The following is a 21,688-nucleotide window of genomic DNA, read 5'->3' as shown; positions in this document are numbered from 1 at the left end:
GGCCTCCTGCCACTTGTGCTACATCCCCAGCTCTCAGTACTACTACTTTCAACACTTCTGTGTAAGTGAATTTTCTAGGCTTGAAAAGTATTTGAGCTGAGTGCCAGTGGCTCATGTATGTAACCTTAACTACTCAGGAGACTGAGATCTGAGGAATAAAGTTTAAAAGCAGCCGGAGCAGAAAGTCCATGATACTTATCTCCAGTTACCTATCAAAAAGCTGGAAGTGGAGATGTGGCCTAAATGGTAGAATGCCACCCTGTAGTCAAAAAGCTAAGGTAAGCACCCAGGGCCTAAGTTCAAGCCCCAGTACTGGCACAAAGAAGAAGAGGAGTGGAAAAGGGAAAGGGAGAGAGAAGGGAAGAGGGAGGGGCAAGAAGGAGGAGCCTGAATCCAAAGATATAGTTCACTGGTAGTGTTTTACTTAGCCGGGACAACCCTGCGTTTGATCCCCAGCACCTGGGTGGGAGGTACAGAAGGGAGTGTCAATTAGGAAATTAAACAATCTATGAGAAGAATAGAACATACTATAAGGACATGGAATTACAGGAAAGAATAAGAGATGTCTTTAAACTTACTCTCCATTCATAATAATATACTTTAGAACTACAAAATTTCAGATGATAGGCAAAGATTAAAAGTTTGACTGAGACTAGGAATGTGGCTTAGTTGGTAGAATGCTTGCCTAGCACACATGAAGCCCTGGGTTCAATTCCTCAGTACCACATAAACAGAAAAAGCCAGAAGTGGCACTGTGGCTCAAGTGGTAAGAGTGCTAGCCTTGAACAAAAGAAGTTGAGGGAAGCTGGGTGTCAGTGGCTCACGCCTATCAGCCTAGCTACTCAGGAGGCTGAGAACTGAGGATCGTGGTTCAAAGCCAGCCCAGGCAGAAAAGTCCCTTGGAGACTCTCATCTCCAATTAACCACTACAAAACTGGAAGTGGCGCTGTGACTCGAGGTGGCATAGCACCAGCCTTGAGCCAGAGAGCTCAGGGACCACACGCAGGCCCTGAGTTCAAGCCCTATGACCAACAAAAAATAAAATTTCATCTGTATTTGTTAATATTATCATTAACTTTAGGATGACAGTAAACTGACAGATCACAAAAAGAACAACTTGAAAGATTCCTGTGGGGAGATGGAAATTAGACTTGGGGAGTTAAAACATACACACACACACACACACACACACACACACACACACACACATTTTCCTTTCCCAATTTCAACAGATTCCACAGAAACCTATTCTGCCTCAGTAAGAAACTAGGTTTCTGGTTAGAAGAAAGCGGGACTTGTCCATTTTCCCACTAACATGTGTCCTGAACTTATGTACAGAGTAGAAAAGAGCTGAAACAGTGATAATGTATATTTAACTTAGTTACTATAGGAAATCTAACTTGAATATTGTTCACTCATGGCTCTGTGTATCTTTGTAGGATGTTTCTCTTTTCTGAAGGAAGAGCTCAAAAGACAAGGATCATCTATTGTCAAAGTCATGCCAAAGGTGAGATATTTCTTCTTTTAGGAAATAGCATTATAGGAAACATTCATTTAGCAATGTCACCTAAACTGGGCTGGTCTTCAGTCAGGTCCTGGATTGGGGTGAGGTATAAGGCACAATATTTAAGAACTATTGGGATGGTGTGTTCCAAAATTTTGTGCACTGCCTTACCTATTCCAAACCCCATTCTGTTTCTCTATTTAAGCCTTCTCCCAAGTGCACCTTCCAGTTATAAGCAGTATTTACATAGTTTATGTGCCAGTCCTGGGACTTGAACTCATGGCCTGGTCGCTGTCCTTGGGCCTTTTTGCTAAGCTAATTACTACTGATGACTCATAATTGTGGAATGTACTCGGTTGGAAATGTACTCAGTCCATTTTGAAACCTAACACTTTGAAGGAAGGCAATCCAGCATTATTCCATAATGTCACTGCACACATGCCTATCTCTTTTCCTTGATAGAGTTTACAGACTATTTCCTACTGTGCTTTTTGTTATTTCCTGAATTTACTAACTGGTTTTCTTCTCCCCATAAACTTTTAAAAGCTGATGCCCTGTATTCCTACAAAACAAACCTATTGTGAGTACAAAACCTTATATCCTCAACGAGGCCTCAGAGGCCAAAATGAGATTTTTTTTCTTCTTTGAGTTGTGACATTTTCCCACGTATATATTTTTCTCATTGCATCTGTAATGTCCACCGAGTGCATGTATTTCCATGTATACCTCTCTCCTAGCCTCTAACTTCTCATGAGCAGAATCAAGGTTTAACTGATTTTGATCCTCCAAAAACCAGGTACATTAGAACAAATAGTGTAATGACAGTTGATATGTTTAGCATGAGTAATAAGTAAATACTGATAAATACATTTTTGAGGATTTTTTAAAAATAAAGCACAAAGTAAGAAAACAAGTGTGACTTGGTCAGAACGAGGTCTTCAATATTTAGTTCTCCCCATTTCCGATCACTTCAGGATGAACTAGAGTATGCCCTTACAGGGACCAGTGTCATTCAAGGATGTCACTGTGGACTTCACCGCGGAGGAGTGGCAGCACCTGGACACTGCTCAGAAAGCCCTCTACAGGGATGTGATGTTGGAAAACTATTGCCACTTCATTTCTGTGGGTAAGAAAACACTCCTTAAATCTTTCAGTGTCATATATATCCTAAGAGATACAAGAATTCCTAAAACATACACAACTTTGAATTTCAGAGATGCAAGATAATACATCTCTTTTTATTAGTGGAAAATGCAATTATATCCTTTCTTGTCTACTGCAAAGTACAGACTCTGGTAAGATGTTACTGTGTGACATCTGCTGTCTCGAAATTGGTGTGTGTGTGTGTGTGTGTGTGTGTGTGTATACATGCGTGCATGCTGGTACTGGGGCTTGAACTCAGGGCCTGGGCACTGTCCCTTAGCATTTCCTTTCAAGACTGGCACTTCAACACTTGAGCCACAGCTCCACTTCTGGCTTTTTTCTGGTTAATTGGACCTAAGAATCTCATGGACTTTCTTGTCTGGGCTAGCTTGGAACCACAATCCTCAGATCTCAGCCTCCTTTGAAACTGTATTTTTCTCTTCCTTCAACAGTTTGAAGGCCAGACATCTTAGATAAAATCTTATTTTTCATTGGCAGGGTTTCACATAACTAAGCCTGATATGATCCGCAAGTTGGAGCAAGAAGGAGAGCTGTGGACAGACAGAATGTTTCCAAGTCAGAACTATGGAGGTGAGTTTGTACAGATATAATTCCAGTGAAATCAACTCTAAGGTAGTTGACACTGTTGAATGTTTTTACAGATCTCCTGAGTTTTTTGTTTGTTTTTGTCTTTAGTAAAGTTTGAACTAGGCATTTTCTGGTGCCTTTCTGATGTGTCCTAAAAGGAGCTTGGTCAGCCTCAATTCTTGTACTGAGAGCTACAATAATTTGATCCATTCTTTAGTTGTAATCACAACCTGCTTTGTTTTTTTTTGTTTGTTTGTTTTTAAGGGACAAAGGATTAATTTTAATTAATTATTTCAAAGAATTCTATTCTCCGTTCCTGAGAACCATGAACAGGGCACAACATGACCGCAGTGGGAAAATGGAGCAGAGAATTACCACACCTCTTAGCAGCCAGGAAGGAGGCTGAGGGAGACACTGAAAATGACAGAGAGAAGGGAGAGAGGAGAGCAGAGGGAGAGGAAGGAGGAGGGGAGGGAGGAGGAGGGAGAGCAGAAGAGATTCCTGGTAGAGCCTTCAAGGACATACCCAAAATGACCTGTTTCCTCCACCCAGAAGCCTACAAGTACAACCTGCTTTGTGTGAAGCATAAATTCAAGTAGGCATTTCAGCCCATTGATGGGCATGGTGGCTCACACTTGTAACATAGCACTAGCTATTCTGGAAGCTGTGATCAGGAAGATTGAGGTCCTAGGCCAGTACAGGCAAAATATTAATCACCTCTATTCTCCACTATACAATCAACAGCTTAGTATGTAGTATGCACCTGTTATTCTAGCTACAGTGGGTGGCTTAAATATAAATAGGAGGATCAAGGTCCAGATTGTCTTGAACAAAAAGTGATATCCTATGAGAATAACAATAAAAGCAAAAAGGGGCTGAGAGTATTGTTCAAGTGATAAGAGTACCTTTCTGGCAAGCTAGTCTTGAGTTCAAACCCCAATACCACTGGAAAAGAAAAAGATCTTCATTCATTCACTTTTTATTACTTTGTTCTCATAATCTTTTTTTTTTTTTGCCAGTTGTGGGGCTTGGACTCAGGGCCTGAGCACTGTCCCTGGCTTCTTTTTGCTCAAGGCTAGCACTCTACCACTTGAGTCACAGCGCCACTCCCGGCTTTTTCTGTTTATATGGTGCTGAGGCATCGAACCCAGGGCTTCATGCATGCAAGGCAAGCACTCTTAACACTAGGCCACATTCCCAGTCCAGTAACAACATTCAAAAACACATGATTCTAGTTGAAGTGGCAAAAGTTCATTACTCAGTCACTGCATTCATTAAGGAATTCTTCATTAAGGAATCACACACTGACTCAATTCACCTGATTTTCACCTTTCTCTGTAGCTATCAGCAACTTTTGGTGCGTATATTTAAGTTATGGAACCTAAGGCTGGTCCCGCGCTTATGCCTGGCGTGAGAAGTGAGAGCGGGATGTGTGGACTACAGCACCCTATAGTTTCCTAGCTGGCTAACAGAATAGGGACCTGTACAGAACACATGGAACCTGTAACAAAATAAAAACTCTGGTAGTAAGAAACAAAACTTATTACAGTGACACTTGAACAAATAAAGATAATAAGCTGGGTGCTGGTGCTGGTGCTAGAGCTGTAGTCTAGCTAGCTACTCGGGAGGCTGAGATCTGAGGATCAAGGTTGGAAGCTAGCAATTCAAACAAGGGGAAACAAAACAAAACAAAAAATGAAGTGGAACTGTGGAGCCGGAACTAGCTGGCCCCGCCTGTTTACTAGCCCTGTATAAGGTACAGCAAGCAAGGAAGCCCACAGATGTGTAGGTTTTCACCTCAGCCTAATAACGTTACTTATTACTCTGTTCCTGTAGAGTGCCCTTGAGAGGTTTACCTCATTCTCTGTGATTCTTCTCATTCTAAGAAAAATCCTTCTTCTGCTGTTTGCCTCCTGTTCATATGTCCCTCCCTGAATTACTCTCTGCATGCAGCTTATAGTTATGACATGCCCGATAGCCAAGTTTTCTTATACTGTTTTTCTTCATTTGAATGGTATAGCAGGAATTGCGTTTATGTTTTATACATTTTCCAGATCAAAAGGTAATACATTCTGTTGTTTTCCTACACTACAATAGCAAGACAAGTTGTTGGCATTTATATCCAATCCACAGCCTTAATATGAAGATTTATAGTGATGTTAATTGTATTTTTCCCCCTAGAAGATGGGAATGCTGAAGATGTTTTAGTGAAGTTCAAAGAATATCAAGACAAGCATTCTAGATCTATTGTATTTATTAATCACAAGAAATTAATAAAGGAAAGAAATATTTATGGGAAAAGCCTTTGCCTGAGCAAGAACCACATTACTTCAAAAGCTCTCTGTGAATATAAACCTGATGGAAAATTTTTGAAAAACATTTCAGAGTTTGTTATTAGACATCTAAACCCTGTAAGAGAGAAGTTTGGTGAGAGTAGCGGATGGGAGAAATCAATCCTCAGTACTAAACACGAGAAAGTTCATCGTGCAGTGAATCTCCACAAACACACAGAGCGGGACCAGGGTGGAAAGCAGGAGAATGCTCAACATCCAAAGGTTCAAACTGCAGAGCCACCATTTGAATGCAACGAACGTGGTAAATCCTTCTTCATGAAAAGAATGTTGTTTGCACACACAAGAGCTCACCAAGGAGAAAGAACCTCTGAATACAATAAAGATGGAATTGCCTTCCTGGAAAAGTCAGATCTCAGCGGCCCTCCGCATCATCTTATGGAAAAGAAGTCCTCTCCATACAACAAATTGCTCTGTAGGAAGTCTGGTTTTCTTGTGCCTCAGAGGTCTCAAACAGAAGAGAAGCCCTTTCAATGTCCTTACTGTGGTAACAGCTTTAGAAGGAAGTCATACCTCATTGAACATCAGCGAATTCACACAGGCGAGAAACCCTATGTTTGCAACCAGTGTGGAAAGGCTTTCCGACAAAAGACAGCCCTTACTCTTCATGAGAAAACCCATATAGAGGGGAAACCCTATCTTTGCAATGACTGTGGGAAGTCATTCCGACAGAAGGCAACCCTCACAAGACATCACAAAACACATACAGGGGAAAAGGCCTATGAATGTAGTCAGTGTGGAAGTGCCTTTAGGAAGAAGTCCTACCTCGTTGATCACCAGAGAACTCACACTGGGGAGAAACCCTATCAGTGTAATGAGTGTGGCAAGGCATTTATCCAAAAAACAACTCTCACTGTACATCGGAGAACACACACTGGGGAGAAACCATATATTTGTAATGACTGTGGGAAGTCCTTCTGCCAAAAGACAACCCTCACTCTCCATCAGAGGATTCACACAGGGGAGAAACCCTATATTTGTAATGAGTGTGGGAAGTCCTTCCGCCAGAAGGCAATCCTTACAGTTCACCACAGAATACATACAGGGGAAAAGTCCAATGGATGTACTCAGTGTGGGAAAGCCTTCAGTAGGAAATCAAACCTTATTCGACATCAAAAAACTCACACAGGAGAGAAACCATATGAATGTAAAGAATGTGGGAAGTTCTTCAGTTGTAAGTCAAACCTCATTGTCCACCAGAAAACTCACAAGGTACCAAGTGCCAGAATTCAGTAAATGTCAACTTTTTTGTAAAATCAAATAACCATTTAACATCATAGTGTAACCTGTACCCACTGCTGCTTGCAAGTATAAATAATATTCAGTGGCTTAAGGTACTGTACCACATATTTACTGCTTGCTAACTTGTAAAACACATACATGCACACAAAATACTTCTAGATAAAAATCAAAACTTGGGGCTGGGGATATGGCCTAATGGCAAGAGTGCTTGCCTCTTATACATGAGGCCCTGGGTTCAATTCCCCAGCACCACATATACAGAAAATGACCAGAACTGGCGCTGTGGCTCAAGTGGCAGAGTGCTAGCCTTGAGCAAAAAGAAGCCAGGGACAGTGCTCAGGCCCTGAGTCCAAGCCCCAGGACTGGCTAAAAAAAAAAGAAAAAACAAAACTCTTAGAAAATAAAAGCCTAATATTTAACCTGTTAAATTGCTACAAATATGTAAAATTGTTTTCACTCTTAGTACATGGCTTTTTGTCAACTATAATAAGCAGCTGGCCAATTGCTTGTGGCCTATGACACACTATGAAGAAAGGAAATGGAAATTTGTACCTCACTTTTCAAATGTCAAACAAAACTTAGCTGTTACTTCTAAAAGTGAATCACAATTTTGACATATAACATTAGTTTTGTGTAATATAACCATTATGTAAATTTTACCATTATGTATTGAGTATTCTTCCATATTTGGCTCCATTCATTCATTGTGATGTGCCTAATTGTGAATGCATGTGACAGAAGTTCATTTATTTTCATATGATATATTATTTATAATCAAATATTTTCATTCTGTAAGTAATTTCATTAGAAGAGTATATAACAATTGATCCATTCTACTGTTGATGGACTTTGATGTTGTTTACATTCAAGTCATAATAATTCTTCTGAGAGTATAACTTGTCTTCTGCTTGCACTATTGTGTAAACTTAAGAGTGTGGAACTGCTGGATACTAGGGCATGTGTATGTTTAGTCAGCTTTGGTAAATACCTCTAAACAAACAACTTCACAACATGATATACTCTGAACAGAAAGGAATATGAATATTTTGAATTACTGAAAAGCATAAGTAAAGCTGGGTCCTGATGGCCCATGCCTGACATCTGAGGATAAAGGTTTGTCACTGTACCACCTGACCCACTTCTGGTTTTTGGTGGTTAACTAGAGAGTTTGATGGACTTTTCTGCCTAGGCTGGCTTCCACTGGAGATCCTAAGATCTCAGCCTCCTGAGTAGCTGGAATTATAAGCGTGAGTCACTGGTGCCCAGCTGGGATATATCCAAAGGATAGTGGTAATGGAAATTTCTCCCAGTAATCAGAACTTCTAGCAGTGTACCTCTTTTGGTAGTCATTTCTTTGCAGCTGGAATCCGTATGATTATAAACCTGGAGGGAAACAGAAGCAGCTGCGGGGCACCAGTAGCTACCCAGGAGGCTAGAGATCTGAGGATCATGGTTCAAAGCCAGTTCCAGCAGTGAGACTCTTACCTCCAATTAACCACTAGAAAATCAGAGTGGAGCTGTGACTCAAAGTGATAGAGCGTAGTCTTGGGCAAAAGAGCTCAAGGGCAATGGCCCAGGCTTTGAGTTCAAGTCCTATAACAGACAAAAAAGAAAAGGAAGCAGCAGGGCCACTCAAGGATACAAGTCCCATGAAACAAGTGAACCTACAACTGGCACATAGGAGGGCACTCTACTAATACCCCTATATTAAACACCAAGATAGACACCAGACACCAGGGTGCCCTGACGAGATATCAAGCCATGCTTCATTTCAACGACTCCAGTCAATGTAGTGATGGAAGGCTTTCCAGGTAGACACACTTTCAGGGAAATAATCCTTCAACAGGGAAAACACTGGGCTGGGAATGTGGCTTTGCGATATATTGCTCACCTTGCATGCATGAAGCCCCTGGGTTCGATTCCTCAGCACCACATAAACAGAAAAAGCTGGAAGTGGCACTGTGGCTCAAGTGGTAGAGTGCTAGCCTTGAGCAAAAAGAAGCCAGGGACAGTGCTCAGGCCCTAAATCCAAGCCCCAGGACTGGCAAAAAATAAAAAATAAAAAAATAATAATAATAGGTAAAACCCTTAGTCACAGACTAAGGAGAAACGAAGTTTTATCACATGACATAGTCCATATCACTAAATTATAAGCTTCCTTTAGCACCAGCGTGGCGATGCAAGCCCGCATTTAGGAAGCAAAGGCAGGCTGGTGTGCGGGCTAGATCTCCGTAACGAGATCCCTTCTCCAAGAAACGCGAGGCGTCTCCCATCCCGGTAGGCCGTGGCGGCACAGTTCCGAGCTGGCTCTCGCTCCCACATCGCAGCGGGTCACTGCTGTGTCACCACGCGCTTCCTCACACACGCCCGGGTCCTCACGGCCACATACGCACGGGTGTCCACAGGCCTCCCATTCGACGATCAACTCCAGTAACAGGCGCTAATAAACCCTCCGAGCCCGACAAGTAGGAGAGCTGTGGAGGGAAACCGGGGTACAGGTTCAAAAGAGGCCCCGAGGACTATGGGAAATGTAGTCCGGGGCCCGAGAAGCCCGGATGTACAGGAAGCGAACCCGTAGTCAGCGGCGTGGAGAAACTCACCGCGGAGATTTCTGGGAGGAGAGACCGACCCCGCAGGCGCGGGCTGCTGGCCGGTGAGTTCTGCGGGCGCGGAGGGGGCGGGGGCTATGGCGTCCGGGCGCGGAGGAGGAGGAGGCAGGAGGCTGGCGCCCAGGCTGGCGCGAGCGAACTGGGAAAAGGGGGCCTAGGCCGGAGGAGAGCCACAGACTCCTTCCGAACACGCGGAAAGCAGCGGGAGCGACGCCCCGTGGATCCGGACGCGAGCCCGGGACGCGAGAGCACACGGCGTCACTCCGTAGGGCGTGAGACCCTTCGTGCGTGGGACCCTCCGTGCGTGGCCTGCGCGTTCGAGGCCCGCGGCTTTGGAGTGGAGCCGGTGCGGGGGCCGCCCGCAGAGCGCCTGCACTGGACGGGACCTGGGAGCTGGGAGGGCGTGGCCGGGGAAGCAGCTGGGACGCTGGGAGCGCAGCACACTGAGAGTGCCCACTCCGCTGCCACCGGGGTGAAGGGCTGCGTGCCGACAAGCTAGCTGTCGGTGTTGGCCATTTTGTATGCTGGTGCAGTTTTGTGACACTTGGACAAGTGTTTCTTTGATCACGGGGGAAGCTAAAATAATTTTCGTACAGTTACATTATATATTGGAAAACCCCTACTGACTGACAAAAAATGAGCGAATCACCATTGGGAACACACATTAAAACAAGAAACTTCCATAGCAGACACTCCCCAAACTTATTTGAAGCCACATTTCCTTCCTTTCAATAATTTCTTAGGCTTTTCTTTTATTTCCATTAGACAGCTTGGACTCTGGGCCTGGGTGCTGTCCCTGAGCTCTTTAAGCTCAAGGCTGGCGCTCTACCACTTTGAGCCACAACTCAAAGCACTGCTTCTAGTTTTCTGGTAGTAACTTGGAGATAAGAGTCTCATGGACTTTTCTGCCCAAGCTGGCTTTGAACCATGATCCTCAGATCTCAGCCTCCTGAGTAACTATGATTACAGGGTGTGAGCCATTGCTGCCTGGCTAGACAGAATCTTAGTATATATCCCAGGGCCTCAAACTGGTGTTCTTTCTGTCTCCCCAGTACTGGGATGATAGGCATGTACAACATACCTGACTCAAGACATTCTTTGTCTTTTTGCCCATCCTGGGGCTTGAACTCTGGGCCTGGGCCCTGTCCCTGAGCTCTTTTTGCTCAATGCTAGTAGCACTCTTCCACTTGAGCCACAGCGCCACTTTTGACTTTTTCTGGTGGTTAAATGGAGATAAGAATCTCAGGGCCATTCCTGCCCGGGCTGGCTTTGAACAGTTTGAACCACCATCCTTAGATCTCAGCCTCCTGAGTAGCTAAGACCAACTCATGTGAGTGACCAACAACTGGTTCAAGATATTCTTTATTTGTTTTGTTTTTGTTGCCAGTCCTGGGGTTGAACTCAGGGCCTGAGCACTGTCCCTGGCTTCTTTTTGCTCAAGGCTAGCACTTTACCTCTTGAGCCACAGTGCCACTTACAACTTTTTCTATATATGTGGTGCTGAGGAATTGAACCCAAGGTTTCATGTATACGAGGTGAGCACTTTAAAAGTAGGCCATATTCCCAGCCCCTCAAAACATTCTTAAAATAAGATTTTTAAAAAATCGTTTGCCTTTACACTAACAATTTAAAAAAATTAAAGTACTTCGGAAACTTAAACAGAAAGATAATCTTGTGATAATCACTTAGCTAACTAAAGTGTTCATGATATAAAATAAGCTTGTTTTAAATGCCCGTGGTGTGAAGGATATTCACATGATCAGATTTGCTCTTAATTCTCAAACCTCTCTCTCTTTTTTTTTTTTGCCAGTCCTGGGGCTCGAACTCAGGGTCTGGGCACTGTCCTTGTGCTTCTTTTTGCTCAAGGCTAGCACTCTACCACTTGAGCTACAGTGCCATTTGTAGTTTTTTTGTTTATGCAGTACTGAGGAATGGAACCCCGGGTTTCATGCATGCTAGTCAAACACTCTACCACTAAGCCACATTCCCAGCCCCAAACCTGTTTTCTCTCCTCTTTATTCTTATAGGTGAACAGTCTCCAGCTCCAATGGATTGGGTACTTGGAAAGAGAAAAGGCCAAAATCAGGACAAGATGAAGTCTACAGAACTGGTGATGCTGTAATTTGTATAAGCCCTGCCTTCCTTTCTGAGACCTACTATTGGGAAGCTGTATTGAGAACCTGCTTCTGGGAACCTGCAGAACCTCCCTTGTTATGGACACAGTGTCTTCTCCACCTGCTCCTTCCTCCCAGCCTGCACTGCCTACCTGCTCTGAGGGATCTCAGCTTTCTAGTCACTCTTCTTGGATAGGATCCAAAACAACTCAAGCAGACTCCATCCATGGCTTCTCATCTAATTTGAAGGTAAGAATTACCTACCTTTAGCCTGGTGCCAGTGGCTCATGCCTTTAATCCTAACTACTCAGGAGGCTGAGATCTGAAGATAACAGTTCAAAGCTAGCCTAGGTAAAAAGTACATGAGCCTTGTATCTCCAATAAACTGCTGTGCTCAGAGATAGCATCCAGTCCCTGAGTTCCCGTCCTAGGATGGGGAAAAAAAAATTACCACCTTACCTTTGTAGTTTTGCCCTCCCAAGAATATTCTTGCCATTTTGTTTCCCATTGACATCATGGTGCAGGAGAGACTCCTTGTTTATGATGAGAAAGAAGCACCCACTCTTCCCGCCCAGGACATTCCTCTCAACATCTCCAGGCTGTTGTGGTAAAAGTTAAATTAATGGCAGTGAAACGTCAGCCAGAAAAGAGCCTATTTTAGATGAGAGACTCTGGAGAATTTTGTTTCATTCACAGTCTTTGGGATATTAGCTGGGACAGAAGGATCTCTTAGTTATCCTGATAAAAATTAACAATGGGCTGGGAATATAGCCTAGTGGTAAAGTGCTCGCCTCGTATACATGAAGCCCTGGGTTCAATTCCTCAGCACCACATATGTACAAGTGGCGCTGTGGCTCAAGAGGTAGAGTGCTAGCCTTGAGCAAAAAGAAGCCAGGGACAGTGCTCAGGCCCTGAGTCCATGTCCCAGGACTGGCAACAAAAACAAAACAAATAAAAAAAATTAACAATGATACCAATTAGAAAATCTTGAAGACTTCTGGAAAAAAATCATTAACAAGTGAGTAGGCTTTGTATATGTATCATAAAAAAATTTATTTACAGTGTCTACCAAAAATGTGACATACCAAGCACTTGACTATTAATTATATATGTTCTCACCAAACAGTCAAAAACATTATGTCTTGATCAAAAAGACAAAGATACAACCTACAATACTTCATACAGTAACATTAAAACTTCAGTTAAAAATTTGAATTTGCTAAACTTCTTAGGAGAAAATGAGCAAACCAGAACATTCTGAAAGATAATCAAAGGGACAAATAGCCCTAAAATGTCTTAGACTGAAATAATTACAGAATGATTCTAGCAATTAAATGAACATATCAGATCATGGAAGTAAATATAAAGGTGCCCAGGTCTACTCAATTATATAAAGGAGCCCAGATCTACTTAATTATATAAAGGAAATAAAGTTTGTGGTAAAGATAGTGGGGGGTTTTGTTTTTGTTTTTTTGCCACTTCAGGGCCTGGGCACGGTCCTTGAGCCTCTTTGTGCTCAAGGCTAGCACTATACAACTTCAGCTACAACGCCATTTCTGGGTTTTGAGTGGTTAATTGGAGATAAGAGTCTCGTGGGTACTTTTCTGCCCCTGCTGGCTTTGCACCACAATCCTCAAATTTCAGCCTCCTGAGTAGCTAGGATTACAAGCATGAGCTACCAGGCCTCGGTAAGATAGTGGTTTTGATGAGTGGATGAAGTACAGAACAGATTATTGAATATCTGGCACTAAACTAAGTGGCCAAACAATTTTTTAAATTTGTTTATTTGGTCCTGGGGACTGATCTTGGGCCCTTATATATATAGTAAACAAAGACTTCACTACTGAGTTCTACTCTCGGCTCCTAAATACCTATAAAAAAAAAAAAAAACAATTTTGTTGCAGTGCTAGGTGTCAAATTCAGGCACTTGCTCTACCCTTTGAAGTTTTTCAAAGTACAAATGAGAAACTATAAAAACTTACTTGTAACTTATACCATAAATAAAAGGTTAATTTTCTTTTTATAAAAGATTTAGTACTAAGCTGGGCATGGTAGCTCAGGCCTGTAATCCTAGCTACTCAGGAGGCTGAGATCTGATGATCATGGTTCAAAGCCAGCCCGGTTCAAAGCCAGCCTGGGCAGGAAAGTCCGTGAGACTCTTATCTCCAATTAACTACCAGAAAACTGGAAGTGGCACTGTGGCTCAAGTGGTAGAGCAATAGCCTTGAGCTCAAGAGCTTAGGGACAGCACCCAGGCCCAGAGTTTAAGCTCCATAACCAACAACAAAAAAAAAAAGTAGTCTTAACCTAAAGATAAAAATAACCTCATTTAGGGCTGGGAATATGCTCTAATGGTAGAGTGCTTGCCTCGTATACATGAAGCCCTGTGTTTGATTCCTCAGCACCACATGTATAGAAAAAGCCAGGGCTGGGGATATGGCCTAGTGGCAAGAGTGCCTGCCTCGGATACACGAGGCCCTAGGTTCGATTCCCCAGCACCACATATACAGAAAACGGCCAGAAGCGGCGCTGTGGCTCAAGTGGCAGAGTGCTAGCCTTGAGCGGGAAGAAGCCAGGGACAGTGCTCAGGCCCTGAGTACAAGGCCCAGGACTGGCAAAAAAAAAAAAAAAAAAAAAGAAAAAGCCAGAAGTGGCAGTGTTGCTCAAGTGGTAGAGTGCTAGCCTTGAGCGAAGAGAAGCCACGGCCCTGAGCTCAAGCCCCAAGACTGAATATACCTAATTTAGCCAGGCACCAATGGCTCACTCCTGTAATCCTAGCTACTCAGGAGGCTGAGATCTGAGGATCATGGTTCAAAGCCAGCCTGGGCAGGAAAGTCTGTGAGACTCTTATCTCCAATTAACCACCACAAAAACCAGAAGTGGCACTGTGGCTCAAGAGGTAAGCACTAGCCTTGAGCTCAAGAGCTCAGGGACAGTACCTAGGCCCAGAGTTCAAGCTCTAGGAACAAAAAAGAAAAAAAAGTCCCTTGTTGTTTTTTTTTCAAAAACAGATTATTGCCCATTGACAGTTAAGAAACTACTTAGGATCTTCTCTCAGAAAAATCCCAGAAAACCAAAAGTTAGAACCACAATTTATGAGTATTAGATAAGGAAATAGTAAAAAGGTTTTTGTCAGTAATGTTTGTCATGGAGGGGACAGGTATTTTTATATGTTGAGGTTGACAGGAATTGGGAGCAGCCTTAATGGAAAGCAGTTTGGAGGGCAGGAGACCAAACTCTGTGCTTGATGGGAGAGGAGCTTGCCAGATTACCTGCTGTTCCCAAAGCCTTTATCTCTGGCTTTGGTAATGAAATAAGATTGGTTAGCTCACTCTCCGATGTTTATAGGGCTCGTGCAGAGTAGAACCAAACAGCATAGGTAATTTTATTTGAGTTTAATTATAAGTCATAAGAAAGGCATAAGGTGCATGTAGTCTCATATGGCCTTTCTCTCCAGGTTTGGCTTTGCTCTTGTTGGAACTGCCCCTTTTCTAGAGGAGCCCAAGGCAAGACTGGTCCTTTCTTGGAGATCTTAAAACAATGGCTCAGGTAAGGTTATAGTTCCTGTCCTCTGAAAGATTTTTTTTTTAAGGCTATTTGGATATTTGCCTTTCCTGTCCTAAATCCTCCCAGCAATCTTCCTCTTTAGGAAACTAGCCTCCATATTTTTTTTCCTTATTCAGTCCTTAAACGAATAAAAATGCATTACCAAATTTACCTGTGGGTTTTTTTTTTGTTTTTGTTTTTGTTTTGGCCAGTCCTGGGGCTTGAATGCAGAGTCTAAGCACTGTCCCTGGCTTCTTTTTGCTAAAGGCTAGCATTCTACCACTTGAGCCACAGCACCACTTCTGGCTTTTTTTCTATATATGTGATGAAGAATGAACCCAGGGCTTCATGTATCCCAGGCAAGCACTCTACCACTAGGCCATATTCCTAGCCCCTGATTTTTTTTTTTTCCATCTCTTCATGCTTTTCCTAATCTATCTAACTAGATGGGTTCCGGGATACTATCTAGGATTTCACTTCACATTTCAGCAATTATATCTTCTATTGATTCATAACTATGCAAAGCATTCTATACTGAGCTACATCCACAATCTCAAAGTCTCTTCTAACATGACTCTAATCACCCCAGCTTTCCCATGTTTAGTGAAAAATTGTGTCCTTTTCTGTCCTTTAAACTTTTAACCTCTGCACATCTTTGGCTTTTTTTCAGTTTTTTAAAAATTAATTTATTTCTTGTCAAAATGATGTACAGAAGGGTTACAGTTACCTACATAAGGAAGTGCGTACATTTCTTATCCAACTTGTTTTTTACTCCTTTTTTAAAAATTGACAGTCCTGGGGCTTGAACCCAGGGCCTGAGCACTGTCCCTGAGCTTCTTTTGCACAAGGCTAGCACTTTAACCACTTGAGCCACAGCGCCACTTCTGGCTTTTTTCTGTGTGGTACAGAATTGAACCCAGGGCTTCATGCATGGCAGGCGAGCACTCTACCACCAGTGGGCCACATTCCCAGCCCATCTCTGTCATTTTAAATGTCTCTTTTAAACTCTTGATTTTGGAGACAGTGTAATAGTTTGCTACAGTTGCTAGTCTATTGACATTTAATGAATCAAAAGTATAGTTGGATTTACAGAAGCCACTATTTGCTGATGGCCTCAACTGTTTGGGCCCTTATAAGAACTTTATTTTTAAAGCAAAGCAAACAGTTCATAGAAATATGGAACAAAAAGTTCATACACAAGTTTTCATACAGATGCCTCCAAGCAGCAGAGCCAACAGTGGTCCCCAATGTGTAGTCAACCTGTTCTGACCAAAATTCTAATCCTACAGGGACCCTTGTCGTTTAAGGATGTAACTGTGGACTTTACTCAGGAGGAGTGGCAGCACTTAGATTCTGCTCAGAAGACTCTATACGTGGAAGTAATGTTGGAAAACTATTGCCACCTCATCTCTGTGGGTAAGAAAAAAGAAAATTGGGTGGGGATATGGCCTAGTGGCAAGAGTGCTTGCCTTGTATACATGAAGCTCTGGGTTCAATTCCCCAGCACCACATATATAGAAAACGGCCAGAAGTGGCGCTGTGGCTCAAGTGGCAGAGTGCTAGCCTTGAGCAAAAAGAAGCCAGGGACAGTGCTCAGGCCCTAAGTCCAAGGCCCAGGACTGGCCACCCCCCCCCAAAAAAAAAAGAAAGAAAAAAATTGTTGGTTGTATAGCTTGAACTCAGGGCCTGGGGGCTGTCCCTGAGCCTCTTTGTGCACAAAGCTAGCACTCTACCACTTGAGTCACAATGCCACGTCTGGATCTTAATTGGAGATAAGAGTGTCATGGGAACTTTTCTGCCCAGGCTGGCTATGAACAGTGGTCCTCAGATCTTAGTCTTCTGAGTGGCTAGGATTATGTGTGCGTGTATGGAGCTGGGGATCAGAGTCTAACATAAGCAAGGCAAACCTTCCTACCACTTGAGCCATACCAGCCCTATTTTTGTTGTTGTTGGTGGTGATGGTGGTCATGGTCATAGGGCTTGAATTCTGGTGGTTAATTGGAGATAAGATTCTCACAGACTTTCCTGTCTGGGCTGGCTTTAAACCTCATTCCTTGGATCTCAGCCTCCTGAGTAGCTAGGATTACAGATGTGAGCCACTGGCGCCCAGGTGTATTTTGTTTTTGAAATAGGGCCCTGCTGCTCTTTCCCAGGTTGGTCTCAAACACTCAATTTGCTAGCTCTATCTTCCTATACTTCCTGATAGCTAGGGTGATAGACATCACCACTGCACCCTGTGAGAGGTTCTCTTTGTCAATCTCATAGCATATATTTCCTCTCCTAGTGGGATTTTGAGTTTCAGGGGTGAAAAAGTGATACATTACTTTCGGTTAGAAAAGATGATTATCGCTTCACTTGCCTGGTGCTGAGTTTACTTTAATAACAAAAGAAACCTGTAATCTATATTATCAAGCATATAACTCCTGATCAGCTATATTCCAGCTGTATCTACTTATCTTTCAGATTTGGGGGAGGAGGAACAGTGGTAATGCTAGTACTGGAATTTTCAACCTAGGTCCTGACTGCTGTCCGTTATTCTTCACTTAATGGACAGCACTTGAGCCACAGCTCCACTTCCAGCTTCTTGCAGGTTAACTGAAGTCTCGAATTCTTTCCTGCAAGCTTGGCTTCAAACCACAATCCTCAGATCTTAAGACTCCTGATTATCTAGGATTACTGGCACAAGCCACCAATACCTGGCCATCTTTTAGATATTGAACCTAAACCAGCTAAAAAGTCTTCTTATCCATATCAGGGTATAACCTAACCAAACCCGATGTGATCCTCAAACTGGAGCAAGGGGAAGAGCCATGGACAGCATTTGCAGGTCATGCCTGCTTGGGTGAGTTTCTGATTTTCAGGCAAAACTGGATTGATTCATGCTTCTTTGTAGTGTTTTCCTATATAGATGCTTCACATTATGTAAGAGTTCTTCCTTTTAATCTCAAGATTTCTTTTCTATGAACTTTTCTACTCTCAACTCCTTTGCTATCTATTGGTAGTAATGTACACACACACACAGAGTTCTTAGATATGGTCAGAGAATTTGATTCCTGACTGTATATAGTTTATGCTTAAAGATTCTTTCCCCCCAAGATAAGATCCTCTGTCTGAATATCCTCCTTATATGAATCAATGTTAGTTGTTCAATCATTACTTCAATAATAATGCATAGAGTTACAGGGAAAAAAAAATCTCTCTCATCTACTCCAAAAGCATATATAGCTGGGTATGGTAGCTCACAACTGTAATCCTAGCAACTTGAGAAGCAGAGAAAGGACTTAAGTACAAGGCCAACCTGGGAACAAAAAGTTCACAAGACTCCATCTCAACTGAAAAAAAACTATGTAGATGCACACTTCTCGTTCCAGCTTCACAGAAATCATACATAAGACTGTGGTCCAGGCCCACCAAGGCAAAAACTTGAAACACCATTTGAGAAATGATGAAAGCAAAAGGAAAGGGATAATAGCTCAAGCAATAAGAATGCCAAGAGAGGGGCTGGGGATATGGCCTAGTGGCAAGAGTGCTTGCCTCTTATACATGAGGCCCTGGGTTCAATTCCCCTGCACCACATATACAGAAAACGGCCAGAAGTGGCGCTGTGGCTCAAGTGGCAGAGTGCTAGCCTTCAGCACAAAGAAGCCAGGGACAGTGCTCAGGCCCTGAGTCCAAGCCCCAGGACTGGCCAAAAAAAAAAAAAGCCTGCCTAGCAAGCACAGGGTCTGAGTTCAAACCCCTCGACCAATGGTATTCATATTCTAAAGTTCCCACTAGAAGTATTTTACTAGTTTTCCCACTGTATGAGAAAGTAATCTCCAGCTATTTGGCGGATCAGAAGAAGCTAGAACATAGAATTGCAATCCTAAATTCTAGAAAATTAATTGGTACTTAAAAAGATTAGTTCACCAGTGATGATTGCATGGAAAAGGGAGGTGTGTGCAATAGCATACCTGAGATTTCCCACAGTAATCTAGGGACATGGGTGTAGAATTATAATCTCCATGCTGCCTCAACTATTTCCCTGAATAAACCTGTCTTCTAATTTTTTGTCCATCTTAACTCACAGTTTAATGGCCTTGCTAGAGTCAGTTCATTGTTTCTGAATCTGCTTTTGCAACCATCCATCCATCTTCCACTATTCTGTATCTTCTTGGGTTTATTTTTCTGTGAAAAATTTTTTTTTTTTTTGGCCAGTCCTGGGCCTTGGACTCAGGGCCTGAACACTGTCCCTGGCTTCTTCCCGCTCAAGGCTAGCACTCTGCCACTTGAGCCACAGCGCCGCTTCTGGCCGTTTTCTGTATATGTGGTGCTGGGGAATCGAACCTAGGGCTTGTGTATCCGACGCAGGCACTCTTGCCACTAGGCTATATCCCCAGCCCTTTTCTGTGAAATTTGGTGGTACAGAAGCATCAGTAGTACTCATTGATTATTTTTATTCTTTTCACATTAAAGCATAAAGGTTGTTTTTTTTCCCCTAGAAGAAAACGGGAAAGCTGAAGACTTTTTAATGAAATTCAAAGAGCACCAAGACAACTATTCTAGATCAATTGTATGCATTAACCACAAAGGAATGATGAAAGATAAGAGTAACATATATGAAAAGACCTTTCCTCTAGTAGAAAAGCCTGTCCATTCAAAATCTCTACTTCCAGAATATGCCTCTCAGAGGAAGATTCTGGAAAATGTCTTAAAACTAATCAGCAACCTAAGTCCTAAAAGAAAGAAGCTTAATGAATCTAATGAGTATGGGAAGTCATCCATTTATACTAAGGGAGAAACAGCTCATTCAGAAGTCAAGTCCCATAATCACAGTGGCAGGGCTTTTCGGCATAATGATGTGCTTCCACAGTATCAGAAGTTGGTGACAGTGGCCCAGTCATTTGCATATGACAACTGTGAGAAAACATTTCTTAAAAAGGGAGGCTTACACCCACATAACAGAGTATATACTAGAAAGAGAACAGCAACCAATATTGAAAGAAAACATATGTGCACTCAGTGTGGGAAATCCTTTTGCAGGAAGTCAGTATTGATTCTCCATCAGGGAACTCACACAGAAGAAAAGCCCTACCGGTGTCATCAGTGTGGAAATGCATTCAGAAGGAAAGCCTACCTCATTGACCACCAGAGAACTCACACAGGAGAGAAACCCTTTGTCTGTAATGATTGTGGTAAATCCTTTCGCCTAAAGACAGCCCTCACGGATCATCAAAGAACACACACAGGGGAGAAGTCGTATGAATGTCCACAGTGTAGGAATGCTTTCAGATTGAAATCACACCTTATCCGTCACCAGAGAACTCACACAGGAGAGAAACCATATGAATGCAATGACTGTGGGAAGTCCTTCCGCCAAAAAACAACCCTGTCTTTACATCAGAGGATTCACACTGGGGAGAAACCTTATATCTGTAAAGAATGTGGTAAGTCCTTTCACCAGAAGGCAAACCTTACTGTACATCAGAGGATCCATACAGGGGAAAAACCCTACATTTGTAATGAATGTGGGAAAGCTTTCTCTCAGAAGACAACTCTTGCTCTTCATGAGAAGACCCATAATGAGGAGAAACCCTATATTTGTAGTCAATGTGGAAAGTCCTTCCGCCAAAAGACAACCCTGGTGGCACATCAGAGAACACATACCGGGGAGAAGTCTTACGAATGTCCTCACTGTGGGAAGGCCTTTAGAATGAAATCCTACCTCATTGATCACCACCGGACTCACACAGGAGAAAAGCCGTATGAATGTAATGAGTGTGGGAAATCATTCAGTCAGAAGACAAATCTCAATCTGCACCAGAGAATTCATACAGGGGAGAAACCCTATATCTGTAATGAGTGTGGGAAGTCCTTTCGCCAGAAAGCAACCCTCACTGTACATCAGAAAATACATACAGGGCAGAAGTCCTATGAATGCTCTCAGTGTGGAAAAGCCTTCAGCAGGAAGTCCTACCTCATTCATCATCAAAGAACTCATACAGGAGAGAAACCGTATAAATGTAATGAATGTGGAAAGTGTTTCCGGCAGAAGACAAACCTCATTGTCCATCAAAGAACTCACACCGGTGAAAAACCCTATGTGTGCAGTGAGTGTGCCAAGTCCTTCAGCTATAAGAGAAACCTCATTGTCCATCAGAGAGCTCATATGGGGGAAGACATGGAATTCAATGAATGATCTTTTGTATGAAGGTCTAAGATGGTTGTAAACCTTAAGATACATGATAAAACATGTTAATTTAATCACATTTCATACCGTTTAACTATTTACTGGTTGCTAACATAAAATTAATTGAACTCTATCACCTGTAATGCTCGCTTTTTTTTTTTTTTTTTTTTTTTTTTTGCCAGTCCTGGAGTTTGAACTCAGGGTCTGAGCACTGTTCCTGGCTTCTTTTGCTCAAGGATAGCACTCTATCACTTGAGCCACAGCACCACTTCTGGCTTTTTCTATATATGTGGTGCTGAGGAATCAAACCCAGGGCTTCATATATGCGAGGCAAGCACTCTACCACTAGGCCATATCCCAGCCCAATGCTTGCTTTTAAAGTTAAATGCTCCTATCTAGCAAGTTGGAAGCCCATTGGCAAT

General features: G+C 42.7%; 1 protein-coding gene and 1 long non-coding RNA gene across 4 annotated transcripts in view; one reads left to right on the top strand and one right to left on the bottom strand.

Annotated features, from left to right (window-relative positions):
* LOC125367961 overlaps window positions 1–4,337 on the bottom strand; it is a 20,235-nt gene extending 15,898 nt beyond the window's left edge. The window contains exons 1-2 of the long non-coding RNA XR_007214199.1: window positions 4,318–4,337; window positions 2,231–2,237 (exon numbers count right to left, since the gene is read on the bottom strand). This is a non-coding gene — a long non-coding RNA (uncharacterized LOC125367961). The remainder of the gene's footprint in view (window positions 1–2,230; window positions 2,238–4,317) is intronic.
* Window positions 1–21,688, top strand: part of LOC125367943 (zinc finger protein 567-like) — a 22,606-nt gene extending 918 nt beyond the window's left edge. The window contains exons 1-5 of one of the 3 annotated variants that reach the window (XM_048368688.1): window positions 9,333–9,481; window positions 11,465–11,800; window positions 16,387–16,513; window positions 17,853–17,939; window positions 19,579–21,688. In XM_048368688.1, the coding sequence (XP_048224645.1) occupies window positions 11,651–11,800; window positions 16,387–16,513; window positions 17,853–17,939; window positions 19,579–21,275 (2,061 nt within the window). In that variant the 5' untranslated portion in view covers window positions 9,333–9,481; window positions 11,465–11,650 and the 3' untranslated portion in view covers window positions 21,276–21,688. Of the gene's footprint in view, window positions 1–1,210; window positions 2,631–3,145; window positions 3,239–5,416; window positions 6,988–9,332; window positions 9,482–11,464; window positions 11,801–16,386; window positions 16,514–17,852; window positions 17,940–19,578 lie in introns of those variants that run through there. The other 2 variants (XM_048368689.1, XM_048368690.1) reach the window with 2 other exon arrangements.

This window comes from Perognathus longimembris, chromosome 20 (assembly GCF_023159225.1).
Source record: "Perognathus longimembris pacificus isolate PPM17 chromosome 20, ASM2315922v1, whole genome shotgun sequence".
NCBI lineage: Eukaryota > Metazoa > Chordata > Mammalia > Rodentia > Heteromyidae > Perognathus > Perognathus longimembris.
The sequence above is the reverse complement of the archived record's forward strand: the minus strand, read 5'-3'. Positions and strand labels throughout refer to the sequence as shown.